The sequence below is a fragment of the Ciona robusta genome, chromosome 4 (genome assembly GCF_009617815.1).
Source record: "Ciona robusta chromosome 4, ASM961781v2".
In the NCBI taxonomy this organism is placed as follows: domain Eukaryota; kingdom Metazoa; phylum Chordata; class Ascidiacea; order Phlebobranchia; family Cionidae; genus Ciona; species Ciona robusta.
The window spans coordinates 5,467,299-5,482,035 of NC_143238.1; the positions used below are offsets into that span (position 1 = coordinate 5,467,299).

General features: G+C 34.2%; 3 protein-coding genes across 11 annotated transcripts in view; 1 reads left to right on the forward strand and 2 right to left on the reverse strand.

The window, feature by feature from the left end:
• Positions 1-96: 96 nt before the first annotated feature.
• LOC149737020 (sorting nexin-19-like) lies at positions 97-5,506 on the forward strand. Of its 3 annotated transcripts, XM_089876993.1 has the most exons (13): positions 97-118; positions 353-455; positions 829-961; positions 1,027-1,224; positions 1,285-1,432; positions 1,553-1,759; positions 1,999-2,715; positions 3,069-3,267; positions 3,456-3,635; positions 3,867-3,976; positions 4,143-4,621; positions 4,786-4,937; positions 5,029-5,506. In XM_089876993.1, the coding sequence occupies exons 4-13, from the start codon at positions 1,035-1,037 to the stop codon at positions 5,326-5,328; spliced, it is 2,682 nt and encodes an 893-aa protein (XP_089733119.1). In that variant the 5' UTR covers positions 97-118; positions 353-455; positions 829-961; positions 1,027-1,034; the 3' UTR covers positions 5,329-5,506. The 3 variants fall into 3 exon arrangements, with proteins under 3 accessions (XP_089733119.1, XP_089733120.1, XP_089733122.1); XM_089876994.1 differs by lacking the exon at positions 829-961; XM_089876996.1 differs by lacking the exons at positions 97-118; positions 353-455; positions 829-961 and adding an exon at positions 650-754.
• Positions 5,373-10,101, reverse strand: LOC149737021 (DNA polymerase epsilon subunit 2-like). Its single transcript, XM_089877002.1, has 14 exons — positions 9,869-10,101; positions 9,690-9,790; positions 9,563-9,635; positions 9,281-9,358; positions 8,844-8,977; positions 8,514-8,629; positions 8,299-8,355; positions 8,055-8,176; positions 7,609-7,744; positions 7,148-7,329; positions 6,745-6,882; positions 6,392-6,494; positions 5,895-6,074; positions 5,373-5,662 (listed from the first exon to the last, which is right to left on the reverse strand). The coding sequence occupies exons 1-14, from the start codon at positions 9,931-9,933 to the stop codon at positions 5,579-5,581; spliced, it is 1,569 nt and encodes a 522-aa protein (XP_089733128.1). The 5' UTR covers positions 9,934-10,101; the 3' UTR covers positions 5,373-5,578.
• A 316-nt stretch (positions 10,102-10,417) lies between these two features.
• The window catches only part of LOC149737022 (rho guanine nucleotide exchange factor 28-like), a 40,356-nt gene continuing 36,036 nt past the window's right edge, over positions 10,418-14,737 (reverse strand). For 6 of the 7 annotated variants that reach the window (XM_089876976.1, XM_089876975.1, XM_089876978.1 and 3 more), the window contains 9 exons: positions 14,436-14,615; positions 14,088-14,204; positions 13,725-13,886; positions 13,412-13,569; positions 12,854-13,020; positions 12,485-12,614; positions 11,793-12,335; positions 11,487-11,649; positions 10,418-11,106 (listed from right to left, as the gene is read on the reverse strand). In XM_089876976.1, coding sequence (XP_089733102.1) covers positions 10,916-11,106; positions 11,487-11,649; positions 11,793-12,335; positions 12,485-12,614; positions 12,854-13,020; positions 13,412-13,569; positions 13,725-13,886; positions 14,088-14,204; positions 14,436-14,615 — 1,811 coding nt within the window. In that variant the 3' untranslated portion in view covers positions 10,418-10,915. Of the gene's footprint in view, positions 11,107-11,461; positions 11,650-11,792; positions 12,336-12,484; positions 12,615-12,853; positions 13,021-13,411; positions 13,570-13,724; positions 13,887-14,087; positions 14,205-14,435; positions 14,616-14,737 lie in introns of all 7 variants that reach the window. The other variant, XM_089876979.1, reaches the window with a different exon arrangement.

Below are 14,737 nucleotides of genomic sequence, written 5' to 3' on the forward strand. Positions count from 1 at the left end.
AGAATATGACAAATACGGCGAGTGTAAGTAGTATAACCGTGTGTATTCGCATTTCATTCTTAATAATATTGTGTTATAATGGATCTTATTTTGCAGTGTCGGACAGCCACCTTTCAGCGTGAGTATTTACTGTTTTGCTTTAGTTTTTTATTTAAATATTAACAACTCTGCAAATGTAAACATTAAACAATGCATTACCATTCAAGCGTGCCTGCGTATGCTATGTGTAATAATAATGAACTAATGCGTAATGTGTTGTTTGCTAATTACGTCATGTTGGTTTTTACCATTGCAGCATAAAGTGCATGTTTATATAGAAATAGCTTTATTGATATATTTCCTGTTATGGCAGATTAAACTGTATGTTTGGTCAACCTTTACTTGCTGCACTTGATTTAGTTGATAACTCAGCTGTCACTCATATTGTATCTCCAACTGAGAAAGAGGTTTATCAGGTAACTTGCACTGTTATCAATAATGTAGTGATATAGGTAGCATCCCAACTTTTTTCCTAAGGTATAACTTCATGAGATAAGAAACATTCAAAATAGCTCACTTAACTTTTTTGATCAGGTGGAAAATAACATTTAAATAAATATAAATGTTGGAGTACAAAAACATAACATTATTAGGAGATTTATTGTTTTAGGTGTGCAGTAATTCAGGAAGAATATACACCTGTCCTGCGTCCTTGCAGTTTTGTCCATGTATGTCCTTTGCTTTCGGTGTTATTAAGCGTGGAGAACTAATCACTGTGAGTTGTCATATATTGAGTCATAGCATTTGTAAGCACATGGCGGCCATTTATTACTAAGTATTCTATTGCAGTGTAAACATGTTTTAGCAATTTTACTGAGCAAAGCAATGGGCCTATGCACTGTGGTTGAAAAAAGTGATGAGGAAATATCAATTATATTGTTTCAACAGGAATATTGAATTCTGTACAACAAGCTGTTAAAATGTTAGTATATTTCAGAAAGACATTGCACTGTTTTTATGCCTAGTTGTAATCTGTTTTTGTTGCAGCTAAATTTATGATGGAAAAATCAACTTTAAGTGTGATTGCTGTTGTGTTTTTTGTGGTGTTATACCAAGTGGCTGTATGGCCCCTGCTGTTCACTGTCAGTGTTTTCTGTGTTGTTACTTCTACTGGACTGTATATGCTTGTTGCTAATGGCACATTATTGCCAACTGAAGGGATTATCATGGATCTATACTCAAAGGGTAACGCATAGCATAGGTTTAACAATAATAGATTAGAATTTAAATTGAATTCTTTTTTAGTGTCGGGCAACAATTTACCAAGCCAAGATTCAAAAGAAGAAGTCTTACAAGAGAATTTAAATGACACACCATCTAAATATGATGATGAAATAACTCGTAAACTGCGTGAGCTTACGGGTCATATTGTGAGAGATTTCATTCTTGATTGGTAAGCACTTGTACAGGAAATGATTAAAATGTGTGTGATTGCACTGAGTGATATTTTGCATTGTTGCAAATGTACATATATTCACAGATCCCAAATACAAATTACAAATTAACATTGCAGGTACAACACTGTGAGTGACAATGTTGAATTTGTCCAAGAAGCTTTTGAAGTATTCGAACACGTTCTTACTGAAGTGCGGTCACGAGTTACTGCTATTAATTCTCATACATTCGTCCGTGTTTTATTGTATCGTTTAAAGCGACATTATACCTGCTACAAGCAAGCAGTGGACTATGCACAGTCTGTTAATAACTCTGACTCAACAAGGTAAGGATTGCTGACAACGTTAAACCTATTCTAATTTGCATACAAATGAGTGAATGTAACCTGCTTTATACTCGCGTGGCTGGAAAAGGACAGGCTCAAACATGAGTGTTCTGTTTTATTCTCCCCAAGCCAGCTTATGAGTTCCCATGTATGTTACTTTTTGGGACAACTCATAAGTGACCACTGGGTTGGACTTGGAGCAATATACAGCGTGTTATTCCTGTTCTATTGAATTTCAGAAAAGAACAAACAGTGGTAGTAACTTATGAAAAGCTTAACGGCCATCTTGCCATGTCAAACTTACCTGACACTGAATCTGATCATCTTCGTTCCCTCACTGCTATTCTTCTCAAAGGATTGCTACCTTCAGATTATAAGTTAACAGGGACATCAATGTATCTCGTACGTGAACTTATATCTAGTAATGTCATGCTTGCTGTGGTTGACATGGCAACTAAGCCGGACTGGATCAACACAATGATCATCCGTGTCCTTGAAGATGATGTTGAAGATGAAAGTGGATCTTCCACTTACTCTTCAAGTTCTGAGAGCGTGGAAACATTGGAAGCAGAGGATGATACTCGGAACTGTATAGTACTTCCTCCTATTCCTGAGAGCAGTGTTCACGAGGAACAGCCAGCCACATTCCAACCGACTGAACCCTCTGTTCGATACTCAGTGTCAATGGATAAAAATACAGTGGAGATTGATTTACCAATTCACACTTATACTGATACTGACAATGTAAATACGTTAGAGTTTCAATCGGAACATTTGAATACAATGCAAGATGATCAAGAAGGCTCTGAGTCAATAGAAGTCGACACAGAGTTGGTTCATTTCTCAGACAGTGGGGAAGGGCGTGACAAAAATGTGGATAAAAATTTCAACAAACATACAAAGCTACCAACTGTGGCTTCAGATGATTTTAATTTGCCGGCATTTCCTCCAAGAAGGTACAGTTATATCTTGGTACCAATGCATATAATGTTTGAATTTTACATTTGCTGATTCTCATATACAGTTTAGTTGAGTATGACATGATAAACAGTATTATGGTTATGACATAATGCATTGTTTTTTGTATTGAATCACCAGACATCGGTGCTCTGACTTAATAGCATTGAGCTGTAACTACAGTGAAGATGTGTTATAAGCCTGAAAACTAATCCCAATTCAAGCAGCGAATATTGGATAGTGTATTATTATTAGCAAACAGGAAGATAAATTTCTATAAATTGAAAAACGATAGGTTGAAAAACCTGACCATTTTCCTATTAATTAAAACAACTTTGTTTATATCTTTCAGACCTCGTTATTTTCGCCATATTCGAATCCATGAAGCAGTTACTGTGGATGAGGCATTTGAAGGTGGTGGAAGATACACGTTGTATAAGATAACATACTTTGCACCACCTCATAAACAAATTAATAAAAGGAGGACATCGAATTTTAATCTTTCTAATTCCTCTTCTAATACCATGGAAGCTGATCTTAAGGAGTTTCAGGTTAGATTAATTTAGTATTCTGTTTGATAATTATATTATTAAATCTTTTTAACTTGAAACACACACTGAAATCTGCATAATAGTGAAATGTTGCAAATATTTTGTATCACCTGATTTTCCTTTAAAATGCATAATACTGTCATCTTATCCAATCAATACTAAAACTAATTTGAATTAATAATTCAAAGGTACAAAGAAGATTTCGGGAGTTTCTGACTCTTCAGGATCGATTAAATGAGAAGCAAAAGATCCGGAAGTTGATGACGAAGATCAGAGGACCTTCCAGGATGTTCCCTATGCCCATTGGTAACCTCGACAAGCAATACATTGAAAAAAGAAGAAAACTTCTTCAAGCTTTCATGCGTGAGGTGTGTGAATATGTAGGAGTATTCTATATTGTATATGGGTGAAGTATTTCTCAGATAACCTAGGGTTTTGGGCAGAATTTTAGCCAATAACCCATCACCTACACTAGAGAAATGTAGCCTTTATCTTGCTGTTATGATGTGAAGACCTAACCATTGGGCCATAGTGCTGGTTAAGTATTAAAGTAAACTAAGTCAACGTGCAGTAATTTAAATGACAATTTCCATTTCCAGCTTTGTTCGTATCCAGAGATCAGTGAAACAGTTGAACTACGTCAATTCCTCGCGTACACAACTGATCCACGAATTGCATTTGTAAGGAAGTCTTCAGAATATATACCAAGGTATATATCTAATGTTTAGTAAGGCTGCTCAACCTTTTATGTTTGTTTTATTTTACTGTTATTAAATAGGGAGCAACTAAATCTGGATGTCAGACAAAAATGGTTGATAAAAAAAATGTTGCAGTATTGTAGATATCATTGTGTAATCAAACAATTTTTCGTTTAGATTCGACAAAATGTTCAAGAATGCATTTAATGAATTGATCGGTGCGGCAAGCAACAAACTCAGCGATAAATTCTCCCTTGAACAAGATGATGTTTACATCCAACCACACACACAAATATCTGCCTCTAAATCAATGCCCATTCTCAATGAGTCAAAACCCTCATGTAGCTCCCATAGATCAGCCCACACAAAACACAAAGGACCAGTTACAAGGTTCAAGAACATAATGCTGGGCAAGACTCTTGATTCCGACAAGTATGAGGACGTAGTTCGAGATTACTCCCCATTTACTGGACCTAGAAACCCAAACCTTGTCACATTTGGAAGAAAATGGAGAAGTCCCGAGAATCTTCTAACCAACCGAACTCGATTCTGTGCATCTTCCATGGGAGGACGGAGAACACAGGGTGATGGGTGCGATAATGTTATAAGCTTAGAACAACACGGCAACGGCTTGCTTGGTGATTGTATCTTAGCAGGTAATACAAATGGGGGTAAATGGTGTAGAATGCTACATTATCTTAAGGTATTGGACCTGCACATGGTGTAGCTCTATCCCTAATTGTTCAGTGTATAAAAGGTGGTTTATGCAAGTACCATCCCAGGTCTACCCACTCAAAAGGAAAATGTTTTATTTTGTTAGGTCAAGTATTCCGAGTTGCGAAGATAATCTGGAACATTCCTCTTGGTAAACATTCCTTATCTGTTGTTTGTGTTGCACGATTTGTACAGCAGTATATGGAAATCAAAATTCAACAACTACTTCAAAAAGATAAATGGATGCATTATTTAAAGGTAGGATGTGATTTCATTTTACATCAAGTTTTACATTTTTCCCCTTATTTATCATTTGGGTTCTTTATGTAATTGTTGCAATTTTTTGCAGACATTCCAAAACTCACTGTGGCCTAGTGGCGTATGGGGCGAAACTGACACGAAAGAAAACAAAGATCCGAAAGAAAATTACGACAAAGCTCAGCTGGTGCTTGAAGACACATTTCCTGATGTGTTGAGGCTTTTAGTTGGGGATGCAGAATATAAACAGGGAGTTTCATCCTTGCTGGAGTCCTTCCAACATCCAGTGATAAATCGTCATCTTATTTATCATCTCCTAGACTCCTCACTCCAACTTCTCTTCCCAGATTTTCAAAACATTTTAGCAAAGCGACGGAATATCTCAATTTAGTGGTTCTACCTAGTTCTTAACATTCTTATTTATTAGATAGCGCATCAACATGTAGCACAACTAGTGTAGTATTTATTTAGCAAAATATCTTTGTGTCTCACCAGTTCCTTTCAATGCAACTTGTGTTATTTTCATATCTGCCTGCTTTCATGACATAAAATTCAACTCATCGTTACAACTGTGTCCCTCCTTTGCCCTGAAGAGCAGCAGCCTTACTGTAGTGTAGCATCATGTACAGTATGTAGGTTCATCAGTCTTCAATTTTACTGTCATCCACTGTCCTACTAGCTGGGTAGTAAACTTTAAAACAGTAATCTCCAGATGAGAAAGAACCCTGTTGGAAAGGAGTAGAATAATATTAAATATCTTCATCAAAAACTAATAGAACTATAGGGTAAGATGGGTACATTTAGCACATATTCCTGATAGACTGGTCTATCGGAATTATATGAGGATACAGTTTTATAATTCTTTGAATGCTCTTTGTTTACTACCAAATGAAATAAAAAAGTGCCCCATTTTCCCCTAATATACTATATATATATAGCACTGAGCCACTGACTTACAGGGTTCAAACACTTGCAGTCGATTTGGGTGATGTCAAAAGGTTCTGTGTGTCTGTCACTAAACACGATTACATCTGGTACCGGGTAGAGACTCAGTGCATGATCATGTGACCAATACACAGGGTTGATGTGGATGGGGAGAGGTGATAGATGGCCTTGGGATAAAACGCTCTTCACAAACTGAAAATAAATAATAATGAACTCCATTCATTCATAATACACAATAACACTAAAAAATATATATATTTAATGTTAGATTTAAACAGAAAGACTTACAGTTTAAGCAAGCAGGTATTCTTATGACAAAGTGTAAAATTTATAACAGTTGGTGGCATATACTGCATTGAGGTAGCAATAAAACAAGTACTCAACATGTTTAAACTGTTTATATTTCTACAGCATTAAGTATGCTAGCATGGATGTTGCATGTTATATATTTTGTAGTTTTAAAACAACAGCTGCGAACTTTTAGAATTAATAAAGTTTTAGAAACTGACCTGTTCATTTATATCAGTAGTTGGCCCACGAATTGAGTTTTTGCACATTTTCTTTACAATGTCATCTCTGTAGATGATCATTTCTTGTGTGCAGTATTGAATTCTGCCAAAAACCTTTATTAATGCTTTGTTGTACATATACAAGGTCGGCTAATTACAAAAAAAATAAAAGTATTCAAAAATTATTGTTTTGTTGTTCATATTAAATTTCCTACTCCTAATGCTAAACTGTTAATTTAACTTTAACCCTTGGACATATAGAAAAAGATGAATTGCAGATAAATTAAGAAAGAAACGAAAGACCCTTTCAATGTTTAACCTATTTTTTTAACATAAAATGCAATCTTTCAAACCTGCAAGGGTTTGAGGCAAAAATAGCATTTGGAACTTTTGCACAAAACTCATCTGTTGCTACATCAGGTATGGCAGGCCTTGGTAGAATTTGACCCAAACCATAATCTTCAGGTGATGGGACAAACACCATTTTACTTCTGTTGAATACAAGTGGAAAAAAAATAAAACGATTTTGTGTTGTTTTTTTAACGATTTTGTTTTTTAGGCAAATCTCAGTGCTTTTAAACTTAATCTAAAAATAATTCGCATGCTATTACCTTTAATTAGTGCATTATTAATAAGTTAACTGTTATTATGTTTTCCTAGATTATTTACATGGGTTATCATATCAACTCCAGGGCATACATGCAAACCCATGTTAGGTGCCTATGATTTTATGGTAATTATAATTAAATGTCTTACTGTGCCAGTATAGAAGGAAAGCGTTTCAAAACTTTTGCCAAAGCTTTTAGTCCATCTTCCAAGTTTGTTCTATGCGAGAGTCCGTATGGTTGGGAACAAAATGAACCACAGAAGACAAAACAAACTGGAGGAAAATCTTGAAATCCAATGAACAAAGTTTCCAACTTCTTTATCACTTTTTCCTAAACACAAGAAAAAAGTTGCTTGTTGTATATTTAAGTACTAGAACTTAGTGTAAGTTGATTCTTATAAAGTTTAAAAGCCACACTCTTTAACCAATATTTTATTACAGCTTGACACAACAACGACCATCATAATATTCATTCACATTTCTTCACTAGGTTAGTTATAACTAATATATACTTTGTCAAATACAAACTATTTTCCATGCCTTATGTTATACAATATTTATAAACACAGTTGAACAGACACAAATAAGAAATAATATTTATTTTAATTACCTGGTCTAAAAATACGTCAGATAGAAACACAAACATTGCATCGCTTCTCTCTTGTTCAAATTTCAAGAGTTTTGTAGATGACTTGACACTCGTATGTGAAGATCCTCCAAAAAAATTAAGGTTTCCATAATATGCCCTGTACAATATAGACCATCTTAAATACTATGTTACAATTAACTTATACATGTACACTTGTACAGATTTTGATTTAATTTTTATGAAAGAAATGGAGATTTCATTTAAATAATATATAAGAGGTGTAGTAGGCAATGAGCCAGCTTAAAATAGGTAATAGGCTATCCTACAGCTATGGTGTAATCATGTAATGAACCTATTTTGTGAACCTAGTTGATCCTTACTCTTATAGAAGAGTGGATTTGAAAGTAAATGATTTTCAAATACCAAATACTGTATTATAACAAGGTGACAAAACTTCCAAGTTTTACCTTGTTGTTTTTGCTGACTCGAGAGGAGGAAACCCAAAAGCACTAATATGAAACACTTGTTCATCATACCAACCCTCAGCAAGGACAAAACTATTCTCAGTAAAGAGTCCTGAGTGAAATTTCTATAGTTGCATGGTTAAGGCTTTGATATGTAAGTGTAATTTGATCAACTATGAAAGGAACGGCATTTTAACAGCGTCACCCAATATTAATAAATAAAAAACAATATTAATAAAAAGGATACAGCATTTGTAAGATCCATTTCAACAGCTCCAGTTAAATCTTCAAGATAATATTTGCCCTGAAAGGTAAAATATACATAATTATAGACAATTACGTTACAACTGTCACTAATATTATTTAATATTGCGTAATTTAGAATAGGTTTCTGCCTCATCCTCCAATATAGCCTATAACACATTCATACACAGCAATGTAAAAGCTGCAAATAAGTCTTACCTCTTTCAGTTGAGCAATCATACCAAGCACAATAATGTCTTTTAACTTGGAGGTACAACCGAGTAAATATTCTACGTTTTTCAGCTGAAATTTCTTTGAATTAACTTCATCCAATCCTGTGTTTAAAAAATAGTTTATGTTAAATATATTTATATATATAGCGTATTAAACATTAAATTTACTGCGAAAAAAAAAACACTTCAAGACTTTTTCATTAACTCTCATGCATCAGTAAACATATAGAAACTGGATTTTATTTACATGGTACTAAAATAACATAATTGTCCTTTTTAAATTATAAATAATATAAGGATATTCATAAAAATATACCTGGAATAGGAGGTGTAAACAATCTGTGACGAATTGTCCGCTGATAAAGTACGAGGTAACGATTCCGAAATAGTTCTCCTTTTTCCTCAGCTGATCCAAATAATGAAGGTTTTCCCAAACCAAGTTCATCATTGCTAGGTATGGTTATGTTAAATTAGATTAACTTGTATGGATATATATATTTAAATATAAATATATATACACATTGGCCTATTTTATTTTAGACCATTTTTAGTGAAATTTAACTAACACAGCAATACCCATATAAGATTATATTTTTCACAAGGAAATTTTTTTATTTTTTGTTTTTTTTTTGTGGGGGATTTTCGTGTGAATAAAAAACAGCTTAATAACACAATAAATACTGATTATCAACAGTATGTGCTGTGTATTTCACATCATTTTCAAAAATATATATAAAATAATGTATATAATACCTTAAAAACTTCTTTCTTTCTTTACTGTAAATAAACTTTGGAACTTCAAAAGCATCAATTACTGAGAAGGTCTGACCACTGGGAAATAGTAAGAAAAAAAGGGTCAATTTAATTAGTGCATGTTAAATTTGTCCGCTGAGGGGTGGGTTTTAAGAGTTTTGACCAATATAACAAATCGGAAATAGTGTCCATACCAGACATAACAGACATGCACCCCCCAAAGAAAACAACTTGTAAATAAACACCATGTACATCATATATCATATACACTGTATGACAAACCTGTCCTCTTCATGTGTTCCACAATCTTTAACTGCAAGTTCAAGAACATCACGCTCAATAATATCACTCTCCACTGAAACCAAAACATGCATAAGAAAGTTTGAAAAACTGAAATGTTAAATGTTACAGTTTTGTTTTTGGATTGATTCCAATAGTTTGTCAATGAAGTCTTCTCTTTCAATTTCGTTTATAGGTGCCAGTACTTCAGTTAAAAAGGCGCTTCCTTCACTGTAAGGTTTAAACTTTGTGTTATAATAATAACAAATACCCTAATTTAGAATTGTAGACTAACACATACAATATTACCTTCTTAATGTAAATCCGTTCATCTTAAAAACTTTGACCACAAACGACTTGATTTTCTGAGCCATGTCTGCACATATAGGTCTTATGGAATAACAGAAGCTAAAACGAGGTTAGGAAATATCAGGGAAAACACCACTAGGAATAACGTGCCTTGAATAGTAATTTTAGGAAGACATATAACTTACAAGTATTTAAACAGTAAGCATTGGATTTTATTTTATTTAGGTGAATCCCCTAGTTTTCCCGCGTTATAACTCCATAGAAATCGTATTTCATTCTTGTATATTAAAATACTGGGGACAAATTATAGCAATGTTAGATTGAACATACATCATTCCCCTAATACACGTTATCATTAGAACATAAAAATTATTGTATGATACAAATACTTTAGTTTGGACTTCCCATTACTTTCTTCTACAAGAGCCTTGAAAGACAGCTAGTATTTCTTGAACTGTCTTCTACTACTGTCTATGGTTTTGCATTGAACTTGTAAGCCTACTTTAGCTGTGCCTGTTTTTCTAAACTTATCCAAAGAAAACGCATTCATTTCACTAGCATCATTATATTGTATGATTCTGGACAGTATGCGAAAAAAGCTCTCGTACGTCGAAGTATAAGACGACAGCAAAAACACGACAGCTCGGTGAAAATAAGTTAAAAAAGTATTGCAAGAGATAGCTGTAAGCGGTGCGTGCAAAACGACGAACTCGTTTACTCCCAATAATAATGGTGGTGGTAATGTTTATTTGGATCGTCTAAGTTTTCTAATCAACTGCAGTGCATAATGTTGTAATCAGGATACATTAAACATAGTCCAAGCTAATGATTGTAAAAAGCGAGATGTTCTTTTAAAACCACACTGAGCTAAAAGAAAATGATGGGCATGGTAAAAAAGGAAAAAAGAAATTCTTTTGATTTCCAAGCGAGAAGAAATCTAATTGATCGAAGTCGAGACATTATGCTGCGTTTACATTGAATTAAGTAAGTGCTCAAATCATACGTGGGGTTCAAACCACGCAAAGGTCAATATTGTAGCTCGTGGTATCATAAGTAAAGTTCGGAGTTGCTCTGTGAGTTGCGTTTTGAATCCCCTGCGCTCGTTTTCTCTTTCGATAAAAAGTTTTTGAAGATTGGAGAAGGAGAGCGATTGTTGGAGGACCTGCTAGGGACTTGAAGGCTGCTCCCATGATCCGACTTCTTCGTCTGAGAGGTCCGGAGCTTGCTGGAGTTTGTTGCTGTGAAGTAAGGGGGACTTTAAGAAGAAGCTATTGTGGATTTGGGAAGAACATGCTTGTAAGATGTAACATGTAGTTTTTACATGATATGTAAAAAATTCATGAAAATAAAACGTAAGAGCGAATGTTTCTTAAAAAGAATATTCAATAGGAAATTTATTATTATGATTTGGGAATACTTATCAGATGGAAGATATTTATGAAAACATATGATGTATGGGAGTATGAACACAAGCTGTCATGTGAAGTTCAAAGTTTTGTTTGATTGACAGGTAGATGCAAGTCATGCAAGGTTCATCGTGGGCAACATCGTGCTACTCTGCCCACGTTCATTTATTTCTTGATGCTAACTTACTTCTATACAATATGTAGCCTCTTACTGGACACATGTTGGCCCGATTGACCTGAGGCGAGCTTGGTCAATTTGCTTGGTATCATCTGGTGCATTAAACCAGATTTGCTTTCACCAGAAGTCATTGGTTTACCTTTCGTGCTCGAAGCAAGTTTGGATAACTTGGAAGGAAACTCTTGATGTCTTGGGGCCTGGAAATGACATTGATGAGAAACAAGCTTAAGTAATTCCAAAAAAGTTGTAAGGAAAAGAAAAAGTCGTTTTCTAAAACATTGTTTTTACTTTGGGCAAAAAAGTTTATAAAACTAAGCAAAAAGTATTTTTTGTTATTTACCTGCAATGCTGATAACTGGTTTGTTGCGCTATACTGAAGATGAAGAGGAAGTTGGGAGGTGGATGGTGCAGGAGCGCTCCCGGAGTCTCGTTTTGATCCCGGGAAGGTCCTCGGATAATCTGCTGCAGAAGCGTACGTGGGTGAGGGAGGACCTTTCGTCCCAACATCCGAGGAGGAGTGGAGACTTGAGTGGGACTTGCTGGAGGAAAGAGTCTTCCCGTCTCCGGAAGAAAGACGAAGATCTGTGACATCCGCTCCATTATTGCTATTGTTCCGATTGACAGTGGATGTTGGTAGGGAGGATGTGGAGGAAGAAATATGAATATCATGATGGGATCTTCGCTGAAGATCCCGGAGACGAGCCATCTCTCGTTGATAATCCTCCTTCGCTCGATGAATTTCATCTCTCTGTCTCTCATTCTCCAACTTTTCTTGATGTATCTTCGCTTTTTCAGCCTCAAGTTCTTGTTTCTCAGCAGCCATTGACTTCTGGAATCTTTCGTTCGTTCGATGCCATTGCTCACGCTCAATTTTTAATTGATGCTGAAAAATAAATTCACAGATAAAAAAACAACAAAAAAATCTTAAAACTTTTTTGGGGGAAAACCAAATCACGGAATTAATTTTAATTTTTTTTTTTGATAACAAAATTTCTTAAATATATTAAATTCAAACCAAACTAAATGTTATACCTGTTGTTTTCTAAGATCATCAAGTTGTTCTTGTTGTTTAATATGATTTCTCTTTAATTCAACCTCCTGTAAATTTCCTCCTCGTTTCTTGGAGTTTTTATCTTGAACGAGGAGCAACTGCTGTTGTAGTCTGCAACAAATCAACAAATTTTAAATTTATTTTGAAGAAACACTTTTGTTTAGTATTTGCTAAGAAATAGATTAATAGCAACTGTTTATTGCACAAAACAGAGAGTTTATACAAAACAAGAATTACAGCTTAACAGCATAAAAAAAATCACTATATAATAAATTTAAATTTTCCACTTATTTTTTACACAGCTTAGAGCCTTAGACCTAATAAACTAATAACAGATGTATTTGACTTACTTTTCCATGTGTGTGTCCTGTTGTGTAGATATAGACATGTATGAATGTAGTAGATGACTGAGGTTGGTGATGGTGAGGATTTGATCCGATGTTGGAGGAATGTAAGAGTCACCACTTGTGGATGCGGTGGGAGATGGAGTGGGACTTCCCGATGGTTCGTTTATGCCCTGAAAGATGGGAAATTTTCTTTAATATTTGTATAATTTTTTTTCTCAACATGAAAAAGTTTAAGATGTTTTAAAAATAGAAAATAGAATTTAAAGGAGTTTTATCATTTGTTGGAATTATTGTTTATATCAAGTGTGGTTTTATTTCCGGGAAAGGTGAAATTTTAAATCTTCTTTATTTATTATTAACATGGAATGTTTTGACATGACTAAGAATTGTTTTAGAACAAACACTTTTTCCAATAACATTTAAGAACAACATGTTTAAACACTAAAAAAATGTTGACTTAACTTTTCTAAATTTTTTAACATTTTAATAACAGCTTTTTACCAATGAGAAACTTTTCCATTTTTTTTAAACAGCTAAGTATTGTTGACTAAGTTGACTCACCCATGCCTCCTTGTGGATGCTTCCCTGAGAATCAACTCTTCGAACGAGGACGTCAGAATCAACCAATCCAGAATCACGTTTTGATTCTGATGTCATAGTGGTTTGACTGTTTTGCTCAATAAGTTTTCCCTCGCTTTGTGAATTGTTCATCCATTTGCCTGGTGCCGGAAATTAAAGTGTTTAATTTTATACTTTTCTTAAAAATAAAGTAAAAAATATTATAACAAAAAAATGATAAAATCTGACTTGTAAACAAAAAAAAAAAGTAAATAAAAAATCATTAAAAAAGTTTAAAATGTAATAGTTTGCTCACCTCTAGGGGAAGAAGGTTCCTTTCCGTTATCGAATCCACCAAATGTATCGGAACGTTTAGGTAAGATCGATGGTGATCGTGATCCACTTTCATGTTCACCTACACTGGAGGGTTGGCGGGACAAACCACCTGATCCGCAGAATGCATGCGACATCTTTCTCACTGTGGGAAGGGGGTTGGGTTTAATATTTATTTATTTAGGAATCTTTAGAATTTGTTAATGCAGAATTTTTAAAAAATGGGAAAAAATAAACCCAAATTTAAAAAAGAATAAAATAATTAATTGTTTTTGGAAATGTTTTACAAATATTTTCTACAAAATAGAAATGTTTACAATAAATTACAAGGTTGAAGATAGCTTACCTTGCTCAATAGCTTTCAGCAGAACTGGGGTACCCGGTGGTAATGTTAACTTGTTGTTGTTGCTTGATTCATCTTCGGTGGAAAGGAAATAAGTTGGGTAGTTGAAACTCATGTGTGCTGTTGGGAGGAGGGGGTAAATGTAATATTTTAAATGACAGAAATATACATTTTAAAGAAAAACTGCTCAAAACAATAAAGTATAATTGAAAATAGGAACATACATGTAAATAGAGAAAAATTACTTGGATTTTAAAAAACAACTCCGATTTAAACAATTTTGGTCAGACAAATAAATAATTAAAACAAATTAAAATATTTATCAAATAAAAATTATTTGTCAAAACTTACAAATTGCTGTTCCCCGTTCAACAGATTCAGCTAACGATCGGAAAACTTCCATCTTCTGTTTAAGAAGTCGATTTATCGCGTCATCTTTTTGCTCGAGTAAATCGATCATCCGACGAGCTTTATCCAACTTTTGCTCCTGAAGCTTCCGCTCCTCTTCGTCTTCAGAGGGGATTCCTTCATCTAGGAATAAAATTTAGTGTAAAATTTTGGGAGAAAAAAATCATAAAAAAGTTTTTACTGATTTTTTTACAAACAGAGCAGTAATTTAAATTTCACAAAATCTGCCTTAAATTTTTACTAAA

Excerpts from the sequence above, each read along its gene's own strand:
- LOC149737021 (XM_089877002.1), bottom strand. The coding sequence starts at position 9,933 with ATGGCTCAGAAAATCAAGTCGTTTGTGGTCAAAGTTTTTAAGATGAAC. Across the intron at positions 8,177-8,298 it reads AAATGGATCTTACAAATGCT|AAATTTCACTCAGGACTCTT; the intron begins GTATCCTTTTTA and ends ATGCAACTATAG. Across the intron at positions 7,745-8,054 it reads GAGTCAGCAAAAACAACAAG|GGCATATTATGGAAACCTTA; the intron begins GTAAAACTTGGA and ends TATATTGTACAG.
- LOC149737020 (XM_089876993.1), top strand. The coding sequence starts at position 1,035 with ATGATGGAAAAATCAACTTTAAGTGTGATTGCTGTTGTGTTTTTTGTG. Across the intron at positions 1,760-1,998 it reads AATAACTCTGACTCAACAAG|AAAAGAACAAACAGTGGTAG; the intron begins GTAAGGATTGCT and ends ATTGAATTTCAG. Across the intron at positions 3,636-3,866 it reads TTCAAGCTTTCATGCGTGAG|CTTTGTTCGTATCCAGAGAT; the intron begins GTGTGTGAATAT and ends TTCCATTTCCAG.